This window comes from Aphelocoma coerulescens, chromosome 3 (assembly GCF_041296385.1).
Source record: "Aphelocoma coerulescens isolate FSJ_1873_10779 chromosome 3, UR_Acoe_1.0, whole genome shotgun sequence".
NCBI classification, from domain to species: domain Eukaryota; kingdom Metazoa; phylum Chordata; class Aves; order Passeriformes; family Corvidae; genus Aphelocoma; species Aphelocoma coerulescens.
The window spans coordinates 80,203,808-80,228,594 of record NC_091016.1 but is presented as its reverse complement, the minus strand read 5'-3'; the positions used below and the strand labels follow the sequence as shown (position 1 = coordinate 80,228,594).

General features: G+C 40.3%; 1 protein-coding gene across 3 annotated transcripts in view; it reads right to left on the bottom strand.

The window, feature by feature from the left end:
• Nucleotides 1-131: 131 nt before the first annotated feature.
• Nucleotides 132-24,787, bottom strand: part of PDSS2 (decaprenyl diphosphate synthase subunit 2) — a 119,068-nt gene continuing 94,412 nt past the window's right edge. For 2 of the 3 annotated variants that reach the window (XM_069011032.1, XM_069011034.1), the window contains 4 exons: nt 20,347-20,520; nt 18,142-18,273; nt 12,268-12,303; nt 132-3,306 (listed from right to left, as the gene is read on the bottom strand). In XM_069011032.1, the coding sequence (XP_068867133.1) occupies nt 3,148-3,306; nt 12,268-12,303; nt 18,142-18,273; nt 20,347-20,520 (501 nt within the window). In that variant the 3' untranslated portion in view covers nt 132-3,147. The remainder of the gene's footprint in view (nt 3,307-12,267; nt 12,304-18,141; nt 18,274-20,346; nt 20,521-24,787) is intronic. The other variant, XR_011149956.1, reaches the window with a different exon arrangement.

Genomic DNA, 24,787 nt, shown 5'->3' with positions numbered 1-24,787 from the left:
GGGAAACTGAAATTGATGCCACCAATAAAAGACACAATTTTAATAGATTCTTCTAAAAATCCCTAACCATTAACAGATGGAGAAGTGTCTCCACACTCTACCGCAGAGAAGGGCAGCAGTGAGAAAATTAGTGGGTTGAATTAAAGACAGTTTAATAGGTACAAGAGGAAAAAATGAAAACAAAACCATGAAAAACAAGCAATGAAAAAGCAATCAATACCAGTCCACTGATGCCCAGACAGTGCCCAAGCAAGAGGCCCCTGGAACATCTCCACTCCCCACCCCCATACTGCTGAGCATGATCTTATACAGCACAGACTATCTCTGAGGTCAGCTGTCCCAGCTGTGCCCTCTCCTGCCCCTTGCCCACAACCAACCCCTCGCTGGGTGTTGGAGTGAGGAGCGGAGGAAGTTTTGGCACTGTGCAAGTACTGCTGAGCACAGCGGGTGAGCAACGCTGTTTTAGTTACATAGCCAAAACATGGCACTGTATAGGATACTACGAAGAAAATTAACTCCATCAGAAGTAAGATGCAGTAGATCAGGGTAACTTTTTAATTTTAATTTGGTTTAAAAAGCAGCTGGGATCTTGTCCTGTATTTTGTGCATCCGTGGAATGGTGCAGCAAATCTATACTGGTGATAAGTTCAGAGGAGCAGCCAACAGGAATGTCTGGTTGAGTAGCTGGGTGACTGAAGTAAATGGGGTGAATGCCTTCCTCAGACCACAGGCGTCCCTCTCCCTGACCTGCTTTACAGGTAGGTGGGGACAAGGAACCAAGTGGACAAAAGTAAGATCAGAACAGCCCGAAGGTTACACATTGCTCAGAAGCTGTACGAGGTGTGAGCAGCGTAGGAGAACACAGCACTGACTAATTCACCCGGAGTCTGACAGATGGGTACAATACTTTGCTTGCAGTTTACCTGGAGGAAACAAGACAACAAAAATTTCTGAAGAATTACAGGCAAATTCCTTAAATATAAGATTACTTGATAATATTGATAAGCGACAACTCATATTGTTTGTTTGTTTTTTTTTTTAAATTAAGGTTGAATTATTTAGGAGCAATCAGAACATACAGTGGTAAAAATACAAAAAAAGTAATTAATCTTTGATGATTACCTTTTATTGGTAACAAGTACAAATAAAAACTTGCACTTGCATGAAAAAATAAATGAGGTGTACATAGTTTTGCATTATGTTTGGTATTTTTTTCACACAGGTGCGGTGAAGTGACTCAGAATATCTCCAGCAACCCGGGCTTTTTGCAGCCCTAAATCATTATGAACCAATTAACACAGATGTAAGACAAAGAAAAGATGATGAATGGCTCTTACTTTATGTAGTATGTAAAAACAAGAGCCAAAGAAAGCTGAAATATGACTCTGGTTGAGTTTAGGTATTTCATTCAAGCACATTTTTTATTAGGAGAACTTCAGGGAACTTCATGGGTAACTGCCTGGAATAAACCACACTTCTCAGTGTTTCTCTTCTGTCTCCAGCCTCCCTGTTTCAGTAACAACAGTAACTCAGGGAGAAGTGCCAGAGTCTTGGGAAGAGAGAAAATGCCAGGGCAGGCAAGAGAGAAAGTGCAAGTAATAAGGGGTCTGGTGTTGAAGCCATTCTCCAGAACAAAGCTGAGTCCTGAGTTCTGGATTCTGCTCCTAAACAAAGACTGTGACTCAAGGTTGCTTATTGTACATGAAATATCATGGTATAATGTGGGCAGAATGTACACAGAATATTATGTACATTACACAGGATGTATTTTCAGTATATTTTTAGAGGATAGAGTTTTTATTTATATTTTGCATTTGGTGGAATGCAACACGCTGATCTATGACAAACAAGCTGTGCAACAGGGAGGGAGTGCAGGGGGAAAAGGAGGGAGGAGAGAATTTAACAGAAATAACTCCACTTAGTGTTTGAGTGAGGGATGTAATGAAATCTGTTTGCTGTGCTAGCTGTCTCCAGATTGGGCTGTAATTACACCACAGAAGGAAGAAAGGTAGCTGAGTCTCAATCTAGATCATTTATGTAAACTCAGCCTTCTTGTCAACGGCGTTCTCAGATTGCACGTGTGCAAACCACAAAAATCATCTCCTATGAACAAAACAGAGACGGTCTCAAATTGCAGGCTTCTGATACACCTTATAAGCTGTCTGTAATTGGACTTGAAAATCCAACATGCTGAGGTTCAAAACTTCTCTGGTATTTTCTGCATTTTATTCAGTGCAGTGACTACTCACAGAGGAGCATTCCTGCTTCCTTTCTGCCAAGGGCTGATGTCTAGCCTTACAAACTAACATTTATTTGACTTAAATTAACACAAGTGTCACAAACATAGGAAACTCTTCAGTGTAAGACTCTGTTGAAACAAACTGCTGGATCTGAGGGAGGGATATTCCCTCCCCCAGAGGTGTTGGAAAAACCTCATTCTTTGTCCCAGAGCAACATTTTACATAGACACAGTATAAACTCTAGGCACTCAGTTCCCTTAACAGAGCCAAATTAATATTTGATTAAATATTTTAAAACTCCTACTTACCATGCTTGACACATTTTCTCAGCAAGTTTCTCAAATACAGAACTCATTAGGCACAGGGTAATTTTACATTTGAATGCATAAAAACAGTGTGAGGAGACATGACTGCTCATAGACAGAGAGGGATTTTCCCCCATTAATCCCCCGAACTGCCCTTCCCCTTGGATAAGGGTATGTTAATTCTCGGCTTCGGCAGCTCACTCTCTCTGGGCAGGTTTGAGCGGGTTTCTTGTGACACCTGGATCTTCACACACTTCCATCCCTCCCTCTCTCTATCCCTCCCTCTGGCAGGAAAACCACCGGCCTCCGCCCTGGCGCCGTCCCCGCTGGTGCCCAATCAATACCGACTTATTTCCTGTCCATTTGCTGAGGTCACGGAAACGGGACTCATTAATTATTTCTACCGGTGCAGCCTCAAGTGCGCTTCTGGCACGACAAGCGAAAACCGTCTGTGACCTTTTTTCTTTCCTCTCCCGAATTTTGCTGCTGGCGGCGGCAGCGAGCGCACGTTCCTCTGCCGGGATGGGATGAGGTGATCAGAGGTGTGAGGCAGCGCTGGTGTCCACCTGTGGAGGGAGAGATGCTCCTCCCGGAGCAGCAGGTCAGGGAAGCCTGGTCACGGCGTAGACAATGTTGGCCAAGGCGTCCCTGGCCTCCGAGGGAGGGAATCGCTCCAGGGCTGCCAGTGCTCTGTTTCCGTGGCAGCGGCAGAGGTCGATGGCAGATGTCACACCTTTGCCAGCCTTGATCGCTTCCTGCAGCTGTTGGAAAACACAGGCACATCGGTGTGGGGGGGTTTCAGCAGTGCACAGTTATCTCTGGGAGCACAGGGCTTCCACCGCCTCTTCCCGAGGTAAAGGCAAAGCCAAAGCCATCATACAAAGCCCTTAAATCCTCTCAGCTGCTCTGTTTAGCTCCCCACTACAGCGAAACTGTGCATAATTTAAACTACACCACCTGTTACTTCATCACCTGAAAGATGCTGGCTCTCCAAAGGGCACACTTAAACTAAAAAAAAAAAAATATTAGTATTTTTAAGTATCTGAGCATTTCATACCTCAGCCACTGCCTGAGAGCTTTTGTGCAGAACTGGCAAACCAGCCATTCGCTCACACTCCGGTTTCCTGCAGTAAAAACCTGCATTTTATGAACACCCATTCCATCCCCTGCTTTCGGAAATCAGCACAGGATGACACAGGTGGAGTGACTGTATTTTGTAACAGGGGTTTCTATTTATAGACGTGTGATTACATTGGTCACAGTGGACAAAAGCAAATTTTGTCAGTAAAATGTGGTAAATCATCACACTGAACTCACACAAACTCCATCTTACCAGTAAGGCTACAGAATTTGACAAAGGCTTGATGATACACCACATGAGAAAGAAAATACTTTCATGGAGTAACTGACATTTCACAGCAAGTTGCTGGAAAGATTTGGCACCTAAAAAACTTGGGTAAATGATGGGTTAAATTTCCTATGAAATAATACAAACAAAATTGACAAAACAAAACATGTTCTTTTTCCCATACCTGAACTTAGCAGAAGCTCTAAATAGCTCTTATTAAGGGCTTTTTTATTTTTAATTAGTAGTTTTTCTTGAATAGCATCATGAGACTGACATGAAACACATTTTCTACTCTAAAATACAGCCTGATGCCTCATGCCAGAGCCTGGGAACAATGGTCCGGTGGATCTTTGGGTTTTGATTCTTCCAAGAGCATTACAGCATTTCATGATCTTTAACACGCCCCACCTGGCTTTCACAACTGTCTTACAGCAATGCACCAGCTTTTTAAAAAAATGGCTTTTCTTGGATACAGGTACCTACAGTAACAAACTATAGAGGGTTTCCTAAGGCATGTGTTCCATCAATAAACAGCTCAGTGCCCAAAATATTTTGAAAATACATCAGTATCACATTACCTATCTAGTTTAAATCATATACACACACACACATATATATATAAAAATCCTAGATATGACCAAATTGTAAGTCACCCACTTTCTGTACTACTTGCATTCATACAGAATGAACGATGCTTCTTATCTGAAAGTGGATTCATTATCTGTATTTAAAGATGAAATTAGCTGAAAGCATATTACAGCACTTGAGTGTTCAAGTCCCAATTCATAAAAATTTTATTCTCCTCTTCAGCTGGAATCTTCCTGCACTGTGTGCTGGAAAGGAACTTGCCCTGAGGCATAAATGCATCACATAGCTAATTCAACATGTCTTCTAATGAGTGAGAATCAGCCATATTTCCAGGGCTCTGCAGCAAAGGTGAGGATAGGTGAGATGAGGTGCTCTAGCAGCGTGCAAAGGTGTCCCTTCCCCCTTCTTTGAGGCACAACCTTGTGGGATAGTAGAACCCACACATCTTGAGGCAAACTCTGCTGATTTGCTAAAGCTTATTAAAAAGGATTAGCATAGCTTCTAATATTCATGGCAGTATATATTGGGATGTAAACAGGAAAGAAAATCCTAGAAAGTCTTCAAATTGGTCAAAAGCCAGAGGAGCTTAGCTTAGGCATATATATATGCTCACATATATGTACCATGACTTAGTTGAAAGAGCAGAGTCTGGGAAGAGGGAGAATCCTAACACAAGGACACAATCCATTTACACGCTTGTCTTGTGTAAGCCCTCAGACACACACACTGCTTTGAAGCCAATATAATCACAAAGCTCGTGTCAAACTATAGGCAGAGGAATCACTACACAAAAATCAGCCTAATCCACTGTTGAATGTTTCCCAGCAAAGTTCAAGGAACACCAAAATGGAAAATACCTGCTTATATGGCGAGCTCCTTCCCCAGCTTTTCAGCAAGAGATCATCCTATGTAATGAACAATTTATAGCCCTCAAAAACGTTTTATATTCCATTTGCAGAAGCAGCTGGTCAACTCAAATAAGCACACACAGAGGCAAACCAGTCTGAACTAACCAGAATGCATGCTACCTCTATTTCAGCTGGGGTTGTACAAGGGAAAAAAAAAAGTACAAATTTGGCTTTTTGTAGTGGGATAATTATTAAAGAAATAGAGGAAATAACCCTGTAAGAAACCAGGCTTCAGTAGCCCTGCTGCATGGAAAAGCCCCCGAATTTAAGTCTTAAGTTGTATTACAGTTACATTTTCAGACACTCTCTCAAATTTTGAGCTTCAATAATTTTATGTAATGAACTTCACAAACTAAGGATGCAGAAGAAAAAAAAAATCAATGTATCCAGTATAGATGTATTATTTTAAAATTTGGATAGGAGCAGCTAATTTTGCAGCAAATGAACAGAAAAGCAAAATTAACTGCTTTTATTTTTTCCTTTATAAACTTTATTTAAGCTGCCTCATTAATTTCTTCTAAATATAAGAATCTGCTCTTTTAGTCTCTACTTATATGGCATATTTAATTTTGTGCATATTTTCACTTGCAGGAACAATTTAATCCACACAATCTTCTTCAGAATGATATTCAGTAATTAAAACTGAATACAAGTCAAAACACAGATTGCTTAGCTATACTTTTCTCCAGTTGAACTGCTAGATATGCTGGAACACTGCATTTTTACTTTTAAGCTTTTGTTCAGACCATTGCCATTAAAGCTGTACTTCATTCTAGAAGTGCCAAGACTCTGAAAAAACCACCAACTGGGTTTTGGTTATTTAAATTCAGCTTAAAGAATAGTCTTGCAATAGCACAGCCAAGTTTAGGCTCAGATGAGACGTGATCTCCTCCACAACATATCTGCACTGCTTTGCAATCTGTGCCCTTGCAGATACAAAAAACATAACTGAGCAAACCCACACTGGCTCTGCTTTGAGCGAGAGGCTGCACCAGACATCACCCAGAGGTCCCTTCCAACTTCAATTACTGTATGATTCTGTGAATAGAGTTCAAAGTACCATGTTTCCCAGTCCGTTTGTTTTAAAAAGGCAAAGAGACGATTTCTCATCCGTACCACAGAAATGAAGGATTTGCCTTTCAGACCAACTGCTCTGGATTGCTGTTGGACAGAACAGCTGGTCTGAGGGCAGCAAGAGGTCAAAGAGGCAAGCTAGGAACTGCTGGATTTGGAGACTGAAGAACTAAAGGGGTCAAAAACTAAGCAGGTGTTCAAGTACAAAGTCAACTGATTTCAAATCTTCTCTGTTGAGACATTTCTGCTTCATGAGCCAAAGGAAAGAAGATTCCTCTCACACAGTACTACCTGTAGGGAGCAACAAACCAGGGGCAGGGTGGGGCGGGGTAGGAAGACTCATTGAATATGTGGTGAATATTTTGGCTGTAATAGACTTTAAATGCAATGGGAGAAAGAGAACACTGAAATTCCTGATTTTTTTTCCATAGTCCAACCTAGGGTTAATTACTTCAATGGCAAAATATCAAAAGTAACTTCAGATTTCTTTGATGTTGTTTTAGAAGGATGATCCTAAACCAGATAATTTGTTATATACTGAAATCTTTGAATATCATGCATTCTTTGTGATCCTGAAGTGAGCTAAAACATTCTGTGTTTCTGAAATGCACAGTACTTGCTGAAACAAAAAGAAACCCCAAACCCCAAAATCTAAATTGATCTGTGCTGAGTGACTGAATAATACTCTAAGCGCCTGCAGTGTTTTGCACTGGCTTTTCTAAATTTGTTTTCTGTTTTGTGGGAACAGCATGCTCAATAATCACTGGTGTTTTAGACTGCTGAAATGTTACCTTAAAAAAGTATCAACATATTTCATAGGTAGTAGATCAATATTGTCCATTTTTCCCTTTGTTTTATAAAGAAGTACTTTGGAATGTTTCAGCATCCATTCTTGTGGCTGGCTATAGGGTTGAGCTCTTCCTTCTCAAAAAATCACCAGACAATCATTTATTTACGTCACTTCACAACATCATAGGATTTAAATTTTTTTTTTTTTAAATCTTTTTTGGCTATATGCAACATGATATGCCAGCTGAAACTGGGACAGTATTTTTCAAATATTTTCTGAGAAACTGTTTCTGTACAAAAGGTAAAGAAATGCATCTTCAAAGAGCCCAAATGCCCTGCAGAAGCCTCCATTAGTAGAGTAGAATTTATTTGCTTTATTCATCTGACAAACAGAAAAATTTTCTTTTTACTTCAAACTGAAACCCACACTATATATAGGGTGAGACCAAATGTGGGGAGGGCTGTCCCCAACAGGAGAGGAAAGATGGCCTGCTTACAGGGAGCACTGCTGTTACACAGCTCTTACAATACGCTTTGCCAAAAAATTACAAGCCATCCTGAGACACTGATTGATTGTACAGACTCTTTGCTATTTTAGAAGGGACACCAATGCCTTTCCATGTCTTTCACAATGAATTTAGCAAGACCCACTAGCTTTTAAATCTAAACAATGGCAGTTGTGAAGACTCTTTACCAAAAAGCGTAATTTCCTTAAATCCCACTACTGCAAATAGTGATTGTTAATTGTCATCTTAGCATACACAAGCAATCAACTCGGTATTTATGTTAAAACATGTGATGATTATTTGCTTTAACGAAACAAAAGTTATGCTGGATTCTCAACCCAAGGAAGTGGGAAAATACCCACTGATTACAAACAAAGATGCAACTGGTTGTTGGTACTAGATGTACACCTTGATAATTCAGATATTAATTCCAAAAAATAAGAAAATTTTAAAATCTGAATGGTTTTGGATGCTTTTGCAATACTACTAGCACATCTGAAAAACCCCATCTTCATTAAATCACTGACTAGGCTGTGTTTTTTATTATACATAACAAAAGGAACTAACAGCAGTGGTTGCTCCAAAACAAACAAGACAAATCTTCATGCAAAACCAACTCGGGTCATAAGCACCCACAAACAACAACCCTCTGTTTTTAACTGTTTGCTGCATTTCAGGAGCAAGAGAGTGAACAGTCTGTGGCCTACAGTCATGACACACCTCATGATGATTCCCTGGCATGTAAACAAAGCCACGGGATGAGCGTCCCTTACACCACGGGGCGGCAGAGCCGCAGCCAGCACTGCACAGGATGGCTGCACTCCCTGTGGCAGTGAGCAGGGGCGTGGGCAAGGCCACAACTGGCTGGCACAACTGGATGGCACCCTGCTATTGTTATTTATTAGCAGCATGGCAGGAGAGCACTGCTGAGAAACTCCTTGTAACCACATGTGACCTTTCCCATTCTTCTTCTCTCTCTCCTACCATATGGGAAGTCAAGCCTTTAGTGCCATGCAGTGTGAACAGCTGGATTACCCCCTCCTGACTCATGCTCTTCCAGCACGGTACAAACTCAGCTCCTGGAGTTGATGTAGTGCACAATACTTCATATACAAACCAAGAAAGTATGTCACAGCATACTGTGCCACACTGTGCCATACCTCCTATGCCAGTTTGGATGAAAGGCCTCTATAACAGACAGCAGAGCAAATGGTCAGGGCTACAGTAAAAAAAAAAATAAAGTTTTGCTACAGCCTCTCTCACTTGACTTAATTTATCTTTCCTGAATATTGCATTTAGAAAAGTAAAAAATAATTGCACAGCATTGTCATCAGTTACAAAATACCGGATTTATTTCTTTATTTAGTATTAGGTTATCATTTTTCTAGAGCCTTGGCCAGAAAACAAGAATTATTTCTAGCTTATTCATTTCTGCTACTAGTTATGCCTCTGTTACACTCCTTTAACAAGCCTGCATAATGCCAAGCACCATTAAGGCCTCGACTTTAGCAGACAGTTTTTAATCAATATTATCAAGTGGTAACAATTAAATTGAGAATCTCAGTTTGTTGTTTGAGAATTACACAGCTTATCCTGCATGCCAGGTAGATGTAAAATGGACGAAAGCTTTTTGATTTTAAGAAGTCTGAGATTTTTGCCACATACAAATGAGGGGGACAAGAAAGTTGCTGTTTCTTTCAATGCACTCATGAAATTTGTTCCTGACATAAATCAGTACTTTCCCTTTTGTTATCTGAGAAACACCACTAAAACAGCTGAAACATTTTTTTCATCTCTGGAAGAGACTTTCAAACACCACAATGATGGATCAATAATTTGTCTGGATGTGGTGTGATGGTACAGGAAAAAAACAGGGTGAAACACTCTGATACTAATTTGAGAAAATATATTCAGAAACACAGACCTTAATCTTTTTGTGATATCAAAACCCTTCCTATAAGAAGATTGAGCAAAGCAGGGAGGAAAAAAAAATCTAAAAAATTTTGCAGAACATAGTGACCTTATTGACAAGACAGTCTCAAATCTTATTAAATTAATAGAAAGCATTTCACTTCTATATTTGTGTCAGAGACCTCATTAAACTTGCTGGTACAATAAAAGTATTTTTTTATCAGTGAAAAATATCAGGGGTACCATTTCAATGTAAAATCCATCAAAAGAACAATTCAAAATTCTTAAGCAGCCTCAAAATTGAAATAAGACTTTTTGCCTTTTAAGGAGGCATGTTAAACGTGCGGATCTCAATTTCTCAAATTTACCTTCATTATTTTAACTGAAAATGCAGCAAGCAAAGTAAAACTTTCTTAAGTGGACTATGCAGCTAACAACTTTTGTATACATACATTTATGAGTTTAACTAAAGGAACAATATTTTTATCTCAACTAAGTGGCACACTGAAGTTCATAATAAAAACTAAGAGAAGAAAAACAATCAAAATTTTCAGAAGTTCTACAGCTAGTTTTGGTGATCTTTGCTTTTACAAAATTAAAAAGGAGAAAAGAGAAACAAGCTTCCAGATTTGATTAGGAATGTTAAAGTAACTGTATCAACTGAATAGAAAGATGAGAAGGGACTGTGATGCTTTGAAGAAAAGACTGAACAATGTGCAAAGCACGGACTCTAGTGATGCAGGAGAAAAGACAACATGACAAAAAGCAAAAAAATAAATACTAATTTGTACAGCAAAACATGCCCTCTAATTGGCTGTGTGCATATGCTGGTCAAGTTATTCTGCTCGGGACAGCTACAGGTTCCTGAGTTCATTTAGCATGGATACAACTAATGACCACTTTTACTTTAAACCAACAAACAGAGAAAAGAGGGATGTGATAGCCTAAGTTTTTGAAACTGACTTCTAAAAAAAAACCCAAAAACTGAGTGTTGTTTGAACTCACAAAAATCATGCAGAATTTTTTCACTATCATTACTAAACTCATAATACCTGTGGCTTGTGCAAGAGATACCCAAAGATAGCAAAAATCATGTGCTTTCCTGACAGAAGTCAATTGCTCAAAATATAAAACCAGAAGGGCTAGCTCTCCTTCTTTACTGTTTATTCAAGTGTCCAAGTTGCCTAAGCATACTCTAAGTTTTTTAATTCCATGTGAAGGATCCAAGATATTAAAAAATTTCAGTCAAAATACAGAATACTCTGAAAAATGTTTAATTTAGTTAAGCAAATTTAGATGCTTTTCTTTCCCCTTTGCCTTTTTTTTTTTGTCAAAGTATGGAAATGACACTGTGTGGATCACAATTTTAACAATTTTAACAATTAAAAGATCAAAACCCATTCTGAAATTGCAAAAATAAGTAACCTATCTTAAATATTCACAGGAGTTTCCCCAAGACACATCTGAAAAATAAATTTGGTGCTCTCAGTGGTGATTTAGAAGAAAGAAAACTGATACAACTGTGACTGTTGGAGAGAAAAACCTAAAAGCACAATGATTTTAAATAGCAAAGTAAGGTTGAGATCCTGCTTATGTTCTAAGAGGAAGGAAGGGCAGAGAGGTTTTTTAATAATCCAAATTGCAATTTTTCTTAATACAGAATAATTACAATAATCTGACCCGTACTTGTGTGTTAGCCTTCCTTATGAGCAGCAATCAGCCAGAGCTGTAACACTCTTGAGGCCTCACTTTAAGATGCAATTCTCAATCGTGCATGAGGCTCAGTAATTTATAAATTATTTCCCACCAATGCTGGAGATAACTGACTGGACTTCATGATCTGCTTAAGACTCAGAACAAGTCAGGCTCATGCTCACTGAGCTGGGGACACAATGTCATCTTCTCTCTCCATACAAGCATGCTGTGCCCCAATATTTAACCAGGGGAACCTTGTCAGCCATCTCCTGCAGCCCTTTAAGAGTTTTAATGTGTCCCAGTTACTTGTAGTAGTTAAGCTACTTAGTTCAGGTCTGCCTTTATTACAGAGAAGTAGCAAATACAGCGCTGTAAAGCTCAAAGTTGTAATGGGGACCGGAAGAAACCAAATTATTGTAGAACACGTGTATGTGTATATTTTTTTAAGAGGTGGCATGGAACTAAGGTGAGATTAAAAAAAAAATTAGCAGTGTACTCTACCAACAGAGAGAGACCACTGATAGGATCTAACCTGCAAATGACTCCAGGAAAAAAAAGACTGAAAAAGCCATCAGAAGCCTGGTTTGAAAATCGAGTTTGAGGAAGTAAATGAGAGAAATGAGAGTAAAAATGATTATTCAATAACTACATTATTAAATTACTATTTTTAGATACATTATTAAAATACGATTATTAAATAGCTACCTTTTATAGTTACAGTACAGCTGTCACTTTGTGGCTTTTTAAAATCAAAAAATTGCACGAGCCATTCTCCCTCCCTTCATATCCACACACTCAACTTACAACCTAGCTTTAATAAGGAAGTTTCTCTCAACTGTCAAAAATATCCTTGAAAATATTTTAAAAAATATTAAAAATGAGATATAAATGTAATTTACCAACCTTTTTATAGTCCACGATGTTTCCTTTTCCTTGTGCCTTAAAAAGAAAGAGATTTTCTATCAGACACTACATACTACAAACTAGAGCTGCAAGAATAAAGAATGCTATTAAATGAGCTACTACTTTAAACATAACTTACTTTCTTTAGGAATCTGATACAGAAAACCCTAAAATACAACCAAACGTGTTACCAGCTTACACAACATGGTTCTGTTTCAGATGAGAGCTGCAGATACTCAGTGTAATTTTTAGGCTTTTTTAGTATGACTTGTAGTTAAACATTTGGTGAATCCAAAATGTTTTGGTCTTAAGAAATCTTGCTGTTTGCATTAATTAATCTCTCCCCTGAGATTCTGAAATAAACCGTACTTCCTATCAGCAACAACAGGATTTACTTTCTTTAAAGAGAACTCTCTGAATACCTATACTGACTTCCATGAGGCAATAGTCTAGAGCTCTCAAAAGGGGCTGTTGGATCCTGCCAGAGCTGTTACACCCAGGTTAGAGGCGCTTCTGATTTGGATTTAAGTATCAGCATCACCCTTTGAGTAAGTGACAGATAAATACGACCTGTAGCTCCTAACATATTCAGGGAGAAATACAAATAAACTTTAAATTTCTTCTTGCCCAGATGCAGACAAATATGTAGTCCAACTTCTTGAATTTTTTCACAGAATGATGTAGAAGAGAAGACGTCTTTCTCACTCAGTGGCAGTGCTCTGCAAGAACCAGAGGATTCCCACTTAGCCAACCTTAAAATCCTTCCCTGAGATCAGATACAGATGTGCCATTATCACTTCATCCAACTCCAGCTCTTCTCTTTCCAGGCACATTGAGGGGGGGGAAAAAAAAAATCACCTGTTTCTTTCCCTCTAGCTTCCTCAAGGGAAGACCCCAAACCTCACTTCATCTGCAAGGTGTCTCCTGAAAAGATGTAGATTAGGACCACTACCTCTCCATGTCCTTTGTGGGAACTTCAGAGATCAGCCAAAAGAGTAGACCAGCTGGGCTAAGGAGAAGAGCTGAGGCCTGCACTGAAGAGGAACACTATGTGGCAAGCACAGCTTTAAAGAGATGCTGCCAAGCTGGCCCAGACTTGGAATATGAATTAATTTTTGTAAGGGAGGAAAAATAAAATAGAGAAACGACCTGATGAGATACTAAGCAAACAGAACATGAAGGAGAACTGTAGATAACAGAACTGATTCTTCTGAAGGAGAAAGGGGACTGATCCACAAAACCCCTTTGCTTTTCTCAAGAAAAGCAAAGTCTTCTCAAGAGCCAGCTTTTCTGGAATGCATACTAAGAAAACAGCCTGATAGCATTTGGGAGTAGCAAACCCACTGCCAATAACTGCTTCCTTATTTGCATATTCCAATCTTCTTTGATTAGCCAACTTTTATTCACCTGATTGGATCTAACAGCTTCTTCAAAATACACCTAGTAGTTACACTGTATATTAGAACACACCAGAAGCATGTTCTTTAACAAGTGATTGCCTACATGCAGGTTCACACCACAGCAGAGAATCTGACAACATGTTTGAGAAAGATGCTTTTCAGCCACAGCAATACCAGGAAAAGTGGTCTCAGTTGCCTCCTCCTGTGCTGCATAAGATTACCAACAGCAAGAATATTTTCTCATGATCTGCTCCTGTCAAGCATTCAAGTCAATGGCTGTTGTGCTTCTCCATGCACCAACCTCATCCAGTCTCCTAAGCCTTCTTTACTACAACTGCACCATTGCTTTTTTCTTTTTTTATCCTCACAGTAGTAGTTTGGCTCTGACTTTTTCTGACCTTCATCTGACACACACAGGTGTTTTTTTACCTTTTACATCAGACTTGCTCAACTGGTTAAGCTTCTGACAGGGCCTGAGTGCACGGCATGTGCTTTATCTATTAAAACCATACAAATGGCCCAGAGGCTGTCTGGGGCATAGAGATCATGAAATTATAGAGTTTTCAATATTTGGTGAAATAAGGAGGGGCATCAATAAAGCTTTCACACTAGACTTCCAGAAGGCAGACTTTGGCCTGTTCAGGAGACTTATTCGGAGAGTTCCTTGGGAAGCAGCCCTTAAAAACAAGGGAGTCCAGGAAGGGTGGGCTTGCTTCAAAACAGAGATATTGAGGGCACAGGAACAGACTGTCCCTGTGTGCTGAAAGATGAGTCGACGAGGCAAATGTCCAGCCTGGATGGGCAAGGAGCTTTTGAAGGAACTATGGAATAAAAAGAGGATGTATCATCTTTGGAAGGAGGGTCAGGTATCTCAGGAAATATTCAAGGGGGTTGTTAGGGCATGTAGAAAAAAAAATTAGATAGGCTGAAGCTCAGTTAGAACTTAATTTGGCAACTTTTGTGAAGGATAATAAAAAATGTTTTTACAAATATATTAACAGCAAAAGGAAGGGCAAGAACAACCTCGGTTCTCTACCAGATGTGGGAGGGAATTCAGTGACTGCAGATGGGGAGAAGGTGGAGGTGTTTAACGCCTTCTTTGCCACGATCTTTATCAGAAAGATGGTTTGTCCTCCTGGGCTGGTAGATAGTGTCAGGGAGCAGGATGGTCCCGTTATTCAGGAGGAGGCAGTCAGAGAACTGCTGAGCCGCTTGGACGTTCATAAATCTATGGGACCAGATGGGATCCATCCCAGGGTGATGAGGGAGCTGGCAGATGAACTTGTGAAGCTACTCTCCATCATTTACCAACAGTCCTGGCTCACTGGTGAGGTTCAGATGACTGAAAGCTGGCCAGTGTGATGCCCATTCACAAGAAGGGTAGGAAAGAGGATCCTGGAAATTATAGACCAGTCAGTCTGACCTCGGTACCTGGCAAGGTAATGGAGCAGTTAATATAGAGTGCCATCACACAGCACCTACAGGATGGCCAGGGGATCAGACCCAGCCAGCATGGGTTTAGGAGGGACAGGTCGTGTTTGACCAAACAGATCTCCTTTTATGACCAGGTGACCCGCCTGGTGGACGTGGGAAAGGCTGTGGATGTTGTCTATTTGGACTTCAGCAAGGCCTTTGACACTGTCTCCCACAGTAAACTCCTGGAAAAGCTGGCAGCCCACGGCTTGGACAGGAGCACTCTTTGCTGGGTTAAGAACTGGCTGGATGGCCGGGCCCAGAGAGTGCTGGTGAATGGTGCTGCATCCAGCTGGTGGCCAGTCACCAGAGGTGTCCCTCAGGGGTCTGTACCGGGACCAGTTCTGTTCAATATTTTTACTGATGACATGGATGAGGGTATTGAGTCTTTTGTTAGTAAATATGTGGATGACACCAAGCTGGGAGCATGTGTCGATCTGTTGGAGGGTAGGAGAGCTCTGCAGGGAGACCTGGAACAGTTGGATGGATGAGCAGAGTCCGATAGGATGAAGTTTAACAAGTCCAAGTGCCCAGTCCTGCATTTTGGCCACAATAACCCCCTGCAAGGCTGGGGAGGGTGTGGCTGGACAGCGCCCAGGCAGAAAGGGACCTGGGGGTACTGGTCAACAGCCAACAGACCATAAGCCAGCAGTGTGCCCTGGTGGCCAAGAAGGCCAATGGCATCCTGGCCCTGTATCAAAAACAGTGTGGCCAGCAGGACCAGGGAAGTTATTCTTCCCTTGTACTCGGCACTGGTGAGGCCACACCTCGAGTACTGACTGTGTCCAGTTCTGGGCCCCTCAGCTCAGGAAGGACGGTGAGACACTTGAACTTGTCCAAAGGAGGGCAGCAAGGCTGGTGAGGGGCTTGGAACACAAGCCCTGTGAGGAACGACTGAGGGAGCTGGGGCTGTTTAGCTTGGAGAAAAGGAGACTCAGAGGTGACCTTTTCACTCTCTACAACTCCCTGAAAGGTGGCTGTGGTCAGGTGGGGGTTGGTCTCCTTTTCCAGGCAACAACTGACAGAATGAGAGGACACAGTCTTAAGCTGTGCCAAGGGAAATTTAGGCTGGATGTTAGGAAAAGGGTTTTTACTGAAAGAGTGATAAAGTACTGGAATTGTCTACCTGGGGAGGTGGTGGAGACACCATCCCTGGATGTGTTTAAAAAAAGATCAGATGTGGCACTCAGTGCCATGGTTTAGTTGAGGTGGTGTTAGGACATGGGTTGGACTCAGTGATCTTGAAGGTCTCTTCCAACCTGGCATTCTGTGACTCTATGAAATTACATTGCACGAGAGGGTGGCTTATGAGTGTACCCTTATGGGCACTGCCAACGTGAGAAAGTCTCTGGTTTGAGTGCTTGGCCTACACTGAATACATAGCGAATGTGACTGTGGATGATATCTCTAAGAGCTTGTAGTTAATCAAAGATAATCTTCCTTTCTAAACCAACACAAGTCAAGAAAGGCTCCTGGACTAGGTGTTCCACATTGTAGTTGGTAGTAGTAGTAGCAGCACAGTAAATACCATGTATAAAGTATATATGTGTATGTATGAAAATAAATGTATGAAGTACAATAGTACTAGTAGATAGCAAATACTTCTGCATAGTACACGTCACTTGGCACCCCCACCCCCTTCACCGAGAACTGCTTCATTGTATCTATAATGCCCATTTTTGGTATGAAAATTTAGTAAGTAGACAGACGGCACTCCTGGAGTCCTGCAACCTCCTCTAGATTCTGCAGATGGGAAATGGTTTCAAAGCTTTTATACACTGTGCTGTGGAAATGCCATTATTCTCCAGTTGCAATAATCCAAATCCATTTACATTTGACTTGCAGATAAGCCTTCTTTTGTTACTGTTGAATTCCAAAATTCCTCATCAGGCACTATCAGTGATTAGGAACTATGAACTACTCAGCTACCAGTCCCTAATTTCAAAGTGACAATAGCTTTGCTTTATTTTAAGATCCCCCCATTCCATACCACTCTAATACTGTAGATTCTGCATACACCTCCCAAAATTTCAGAGCTGAAGAGACCACACCTCTTGTTTGCAGTATGTGAAGGCAGGTTAGAATGCAGAACTAGGCAGAGGTTTAGACTCCACATTCTGTACCTGATTCCTGCTAGGAAAGGAACCATCGGCAAGCACATCTTGAATGAATATGCTTGCACAGAGCCAGCTTCTTATTGAAGGCAGCAGCCTTTCTAACAAACTGTATAACAACAGGCATGAATTTCCAAATGGCAGTCATCACTGTTGTTTAGACAGACAAAACATGTCCAACTGATGCAGGAACTCAACAGAATGCTTAATTTTGGCCATTTTGGTGCTTCTCCCCCCCCCCCTTTCGCTTCTTGTTGTCTTTTACAGTTATCTATTTGTGCTTCAGCAATACCCAGGAAGCTATTCATGGACCTGAATCCTGCTGTGGTACAAGACAGTTACCACATAGTTATTTTATTCTTATTGCCTTCCTCACGTAAAAATTAGAGGAAAAAACCAGCTAAATAAGAGAATGAAGAGTAATATCAGACAGCTAGATCTCAAAACTATTTTGTGGTGGTCAGAAAGCCAAGTCCCACAGATCTTTCCCCTTCCATTGAACATTACTACTCCCAGCATCATGTTGGCAAAGGAAATGTGTGCCTACCTCTCAACCACTGTGATGGCTGAACTTCTCTGCTTTACACTGCCAGCGAAAGTAGCTTTACGCTAAGACGTGGGACTGCACAAGCAGCGCAGAGGAACACACATATGCTCCACGCAAATGAATCTGCCTGTTACACTGACATACAAAAGTCTGATAGAGCTTGGCTGTCAGGTCCCTAAATTCCCTCTTGTTGAAAGCGTGGATGAGAGAGATATTAAGCACTGGAGAGCATAGGTAAACCTTTTGTTAATTTCTAAGTTTCTTTGCAGATTGAAAATATAGATAGGAAGAGATAAACAAATGGCAAAACCAGGAAATTCTAAATGGTGCTTTAATTTACCTCTCTAATCTGATTAAGCCATGCCTCCCTTCCAAGGAATTCCTGATGAAGGATTGCAGGAGCAGAATTCAAACTGAAGGCCATGGTGTCACTAGAACTTTCTTTAACAAATGGCTGCAGGTCTGAATGTAGCTGAAAAAGAAGAACATACCCATTCAGTTCCCAGGAACAGTCTATATGTATCCACCCACCCCTCAAACTGAGGTCCACATCCTGATTCTACACCTACTTATCACTTCCTACTCTGACACTTGTACTCTGGTTGCACTTTTTAAGTTTGGGGGAGGAATAGAAAGATGTTTAAAGCAAAGCAGTGGTGGAAAGATGTGGTAAAGAGAAGCATGTAGAGAGTCTGCAAAGACACAGATAAAGGACACCTTGCAGAGCTGGGCAAGCCATGGGACACAGCTAGGTAGGAGACTGCAGAGTGGCAAGAAACAGAAAAAATATAAAGGAGAGAATGATCCAGTCTTTGGTGGGAAGAAGACCAGGTTTTAATCTGTGCAGGGTACTACATTCTAATTTTTAGTACCTGAGGAAGTGGACACAGTATGACCTTCCTTCTGACAGAGCAAATGCTATATAACTAGGAGCCTTCTATGAAAATTATGCAATCCTCAATACACAACTATGTGTCAATAGTGAATATATTAATATTAAAGCATACACAAAATATTAAGGAGATAACTGCACTTGAAGTAATTTACTGGTAGAATTGTACCTAGTAATAGCATATAGTGGCATTTCTGTGGCAGTAAAACTGTGCTTTATAAAACCACTTCCTTCTCCTGCAGGAACTAGAAACAGCATAAATCAACTCAGCTGAAGCAGATGGGACGTCTGTCTGCCTGTCTCAAGCTACATCTAACCTCGCAAGTGGTGCAATACAGCAGAAGCAGATCTGTGTTTTCCTCTGGGCTAACTCTAGCTGCAGACTGAAAGTCTTCTAGTGGAGGTCAGAGACCTTGTCCAGGAAATCCTACTGCTGTAGAGGTGTCAGCTGCTCCTGCCCACCCTCCTTATCTTCCAGCTGCCCTCTATGGAAGTTCCCTCCACAGCGGGTTATTCAGAAGGGATATGGCTCAGCCCATGCTGCTGCAGACAGCTGAACATCACAGTACAAATCTCTGCATGGTGGCAGCCAAGACCCAACACATTATGTACAGACTGGGGAATGAAAGGCTGGAAATCAGTGCTGTGGAAAGGGACCTGGGGCTCCTGGTCAATGGCAAGTTTAACATGAGTCAGCAGTGCCCTGGCAGCCAGGAGGGCCAACAATGTCCTGGGGGGCATCAGGCACAGCATTGCCAGCCAGGCAAGGGAGGGGATTGTCCTGCTCTGCTCTGCACTGGGGCAGCCTCACCTCCAGTGCTGGGGGCAGTTTTGGGTGCCACAATGTAAGAAAGACATTAAACTATTGGAGAGTGTCCAAAGGTGAAGGGCTTTGAGGGGAAGCCGTACGAGGAGCAGCTGAGGGCACTTGGTCTGTTCAGCCTGGAGGAGACTGAGGGGAGACTTCATTGCAGTCTGCAACTTCCTTGTGAGGGGAAGAGGAGGGGCAGGCACTGATCTCTTCTCTGTGGTGACCAGTGACAGGACCCGAGGGAATGGCCCGAAGTTTTGCCAGGGGAGGTTTAGTTTGGGTATTAGAAAGGTTTTTCACCCAGAGGGTGGTTGGGCACTGGAACAGGCTCCCCAGGGAAGTGGTCACAGCACCAGCCTGAGAGAGTTTAAGAAGCGTTTGGGCAATGCTCTTGGGCACATGGTGTGACTCTTGGGGATGGTCCTGTGCAGGGCCAGGAGTTGGACTTGAGGATCCTTGTGGGTCCCTTCCAATTTAACATATTCTATGACATGTTTCCTCCTGCAACTTCTGTTAATGGGACAGTGGGTTTAGGAATAATGCAGGAGCAGAGAAGGTAAAGTTTTAAGCTGCTGCAGAAAGATGTGCTAGAGGGAAGTTAACAGAGCCTTGAATGTAATGAGCTCCATTGCCAGGAGTGCAATTTTGGTAGTTCACAAGCACTGTTCATACCAACAGTTTCTGCAAATATCCTCACTCCATACAACAGTCAAATTTCTCAACACTCACCTGCTGGCCAAAGCCTACAGCATAAGTCATGCAGTATATGACAGAGCTCACGAGCAACACATCTTAGAAGCCTTTCTATATTTAAGCTCCCAGAACAAAAGGAAAAGGTGTACCTTATGGCTCATAGACATATGCTTTCCATACTGGAATGCCATGTCCTGGATCTCAATGCTGTGCTTTGCTAGTTCCATTGCAGCCTGGCAGCTCTTTGCCAGCAAAGCACTGTGTGACAGGAAAACCTGCTCCTTCCACCTAGATATGCCGATGTCATCTGTAAGGCAGTTCTCCTGAAAATGAAACAAAGACTAACATGAAAACACCAAAACTGAACATGTGTCAGCTCACAGAAGTTAACAGTGTGGCACAGGTGAGTAACGTGTGGTAAGTAACAAACAAAACTCTGGGTGCCATGGTGCCAAATAAATTCTTTTGGGGATGAATACACAAAAGTATCAGAATAAATATACTGGCAGCTTCAAACCAAATTTTCTTCTCAAAAAATACAAAATATGTGGAGCTGTCAACAGATTCAATATAAGTCTTTTTTAAATGACTGTATCATCACACTGAACTTTAACAGCCAACTATAGCCCTCATGAGGGACTGGGGAGAGAAAAACCCCCACAACCAAAACTCCAAAACAGCAAAACAAACTCAAAAGGCAGACCACCCTGGAGTACACCTGAAGTTCAGCCCCTTCCCAGTTACCAAGAACCAACAATCCCAAACAAACTTGAGAAGTTCCTACAATTTCTCCTTTGTAGTCAAGAAAAAAACTAATTACAGCAGCTGTTAAAAATTCTTATAGACTGCACTGAAAAAATGAAGGTTTGTGAGGGAGGACTTGTACCTCTTCTGCTCCCATATTAAGGGTGAGGAATGACGGAAAGTATTAAAAAAATAAATAAAGTTGCAATTTAGAAGTGTCAGGGATTAATTAACTTTCTCAGGGACTGGTAGAAGCATCTCAGTGATGCATCTACTGAACTTTATCACCTTGACTGTAAGGTCAGAGATGCTCAACATATCTCAAAATCTTTTGTATTTAAAGTATTTATTTGGATTACTTTCCACAGTGTTTTAATTAACACAAATCAAATACTTCCTCCCAAAATCCAAATTCAGCTGCCATTCCTTTGACTCATAAGGTGTTACTATGGCACTAATTCACTCATGTCTTCAAAGCTAGACATTACTTTAATCTGTCTCACATACTGTCACACCTTCAGGTACTCTCTAAGGAGGGGGAAAAAAAACAAAACCAGAAAAGATCACAGCTGTTTTGCTTAGAAAAAATTAAAATCAGTAATGAGAAGCTACAGAAAAAAAAAATTAAAGCACAAAAATGTTAAAAATTTTGTAATTTCTCAGTTCAGCTAAATCTGTAACATACACTAAGCCAAAAGATATTCTTTAAAAGAGTAATATAAAAACCCTCTTATACAACAAACCTTTTCCCTCAAAGTGATGTCAATTAAATTACTTAGAAATGAGCGAGAAGTAATTCTGTGTGACCCTATAGTTTTCTAGCAAGGTATTATCTGTCATGAAATCAGTAACAAATGAAATAGAATCCATCCGTTCAGCTCTAATTTTCCTCCCTTATGGATATCACCCAGAAGTGCTGTGTTACAAGGGAGAGGATAATTTGAGACTAATGGAAAAAGTAGGAGAATTCTGCAATGCCAAGTAACACAGAGCTGTATCAAAATACCTTTGCTTTCAGACATACTATTAAGTTATACAAGGAAAGTGAAGAACAGAGAAACCACATGTTTGCTATTATGCATATAACAACTTACAAAGTCAAGCCTAAACTTTCCTCCGTTTCTGTATTTTTGTTTTAATATCTTAACTCAGCCCAGAGCATGTGCAAATTCCCCTGACTGGCAAAATGTCAAAATGAGCATTTAATTCAAGTAGTTTCCCATATATCAAGTCCCTTTTTTTTTCATTTAGATATAGGTCAATTTATTTTAAATTTAAAATCAGGAGCTGTTGGAAGACGAAACACAATCTTTTCCTTAACAACCAATCTGCTCAGTGAAAAAACAGTATTTACTGAAATTCGCTGGATGATATTGAAAATTGGCAGTGATTTTTATAATCATTGGTTTTACATCCAAATAAGAAAAAAATACTCTAGAAAGGTATCCTGAAACAATTTTGAAGTTAAAGAAATCTTTCAGAAGACCCATAAGTTGAAAATGTTTGCTTTCTGAAGCCTTTGAGCAGCAAGAGCAATGCAGACATTATCCAATATCAACTGAAGGAACTGAAGAAGCTTTAACAGTCACTGCAACTCAATGTATACAAGAAAATTAACTCTATGATTTCTTACAAAATTATATTCCTAAAAAAGTATGAATTTTGTTAACAGGATTGGAAATGATGGCAGAAAAAGTTACTGTCCACTACATGAACATTATGCAAAAGCTTCAAGCACCTAAAATGAGCATGTAACTTCAAAAAACACACAAGAATTGAACACATATTTGAAGACTGAAATCTTAAAAACATAACTATTGTAAGTCTCTGAGCTACAAAACAAGCCAGTTATGTCCATATGGATGTGCTTTAGCATATGATCTTGCATGCCAGAATATAGCTGATTTTAATCACAAAACTTATGACCACATACCCTTAGAGCTTCTGCTGCTTAAGACAGAGGCAGACACATCCTTTCTTCAGCAAAATTTTCCAACAATGCCATTTTTTTCCAAGCTTAACTCTCATATTGTACATAATGTGTCCACCAACCACACCACATTCTTACAAGGGTATGTAGGACAAGATCTAAACACTATTTAAAAAACATCAAGGGAAAACCCTAACTGGTTCTAGATTGCAAAGGCTGTAAAATCTGACATCTTGACAGCTCTTTCTTTCTAGAGAAATTTTCACTGCTTTGTAAGCTTTGTTTTGTCAGCTGTGTGTATAAAAGTGGACATCAGCTGGCCCAAAAGTCTCCTAAGACTCTCATATAAAAACCTCTCTGAAGTCAAATTAATTTTAGTTGTAGTTGATAGTGCTCAGACATTCGATTAACTAATGCCTGCAGAATGACCTCATTCACAAATTTTGTCACCAAGAAATGGGTGCAGATCGCAAGCACCTCTGATGCTGTCAGGGTGGCAGGAGGTGGTGGATGAAGAGAGCTGAACCCTTCAGCATCACTGGAAGAAAACAGGCAACTTCAGTTACAGTTTACATAATGTCAGCAAGAGAGTACAGGGAAAATATCCAACTCCAGCTCTGTTGATCATCATTTCCAATGGGAAATTAAGAACAGCTGAGGGTGCTCCCATTTTACTATTGGCAAGGTCAGTTACTGTTTTGTTAGAAATTGTCTATTTGAGATTTTTTTTTAATTAAACTACTTCCATAATTTAAACCCTATTTAAAACTATCATCTCAGGAAACAAAAAACTTCTAGAAAATGAAATTGCAGGACAAAATATGCAATCATAACCATCAGGAAGGGCAGCTCTTAGTGACCGTATCAAGGATCCCCAGTTCAAAAGCAACACTTACAGTAACTCAGTTTGATTTATCACGCCGAAGAAGATTCTTATATGAGGTTCAGCCAAAAACATATTAAGGAAATACAAATTAAAAACATGTCTTAAAGGTGCACAAACACATTTGCAAAACCAAGAAGGAGCAGAAGTCAGAGACTTTAAATTTCAGCTATAGTTTGTAAGGGAGCCCTTCATTTATTTGCATACCATGGCAGCTCTTTCTTAACCATCTGCTGTTGCACAAAATGATCCAAATGTCTGAATCACTTATATCAAACATTAGTTCAGTTCTCAATGGGCAAATAATCCACAGAAACACACAGAAATAATTTTACATTGCATATTCAAAGTTTTAAATTAGGTAATTCAAGAACTTCTATTTTACATAAATAAAATCCAATGCAACTATGAATCACTCTACCAGCAGCAAGACCCTGTAAAACATTTCACACATGGTTCACATAAGCTTTCAGCAGATGTATTCATGCTTGCTGAACATGACAGGGCATGTTTTATTGGTCTATTAATACCCGTCTTCACTGCTTTTGGAGGAACAAGGGTGTCTGCAAATGGGTCAATAAAGCAAGCCACTGACAACTTTTATCATGACACTGTACAAAAACAAGACCCGGTTTTAAAAAAGAAGTTTGTAAACTTATCATAAAGATAAATACCTCTTTACATCTGTTGCTTTTAAATCTCTCTGGAAAAACTTAGTATTTAAAAGAACAAAAGCAGTAAATAAATAACATTGGCTTTCTTTCTAGCTATGCTTTTTTCCCCCTAACACATTCTTTTCACAGATGCTCTTTACTCAAATTCCATATTTTATGCTTTCCTTTTGTCTTGCAACAAAAACATTTGTTTAAAAAAAGTGAAAACTCTGGCTCTGCTGCCCTGCTAGAAGGTGGCTTACATGACTCAAAATATATTTGATTTACCTCCTGTAGTAAAATTAGAAATGAATCCCTTACTTAAAATACAGACTCATAGCAGTCCAGTTGATGAACATGTGCAGTATTCCAAAACATTA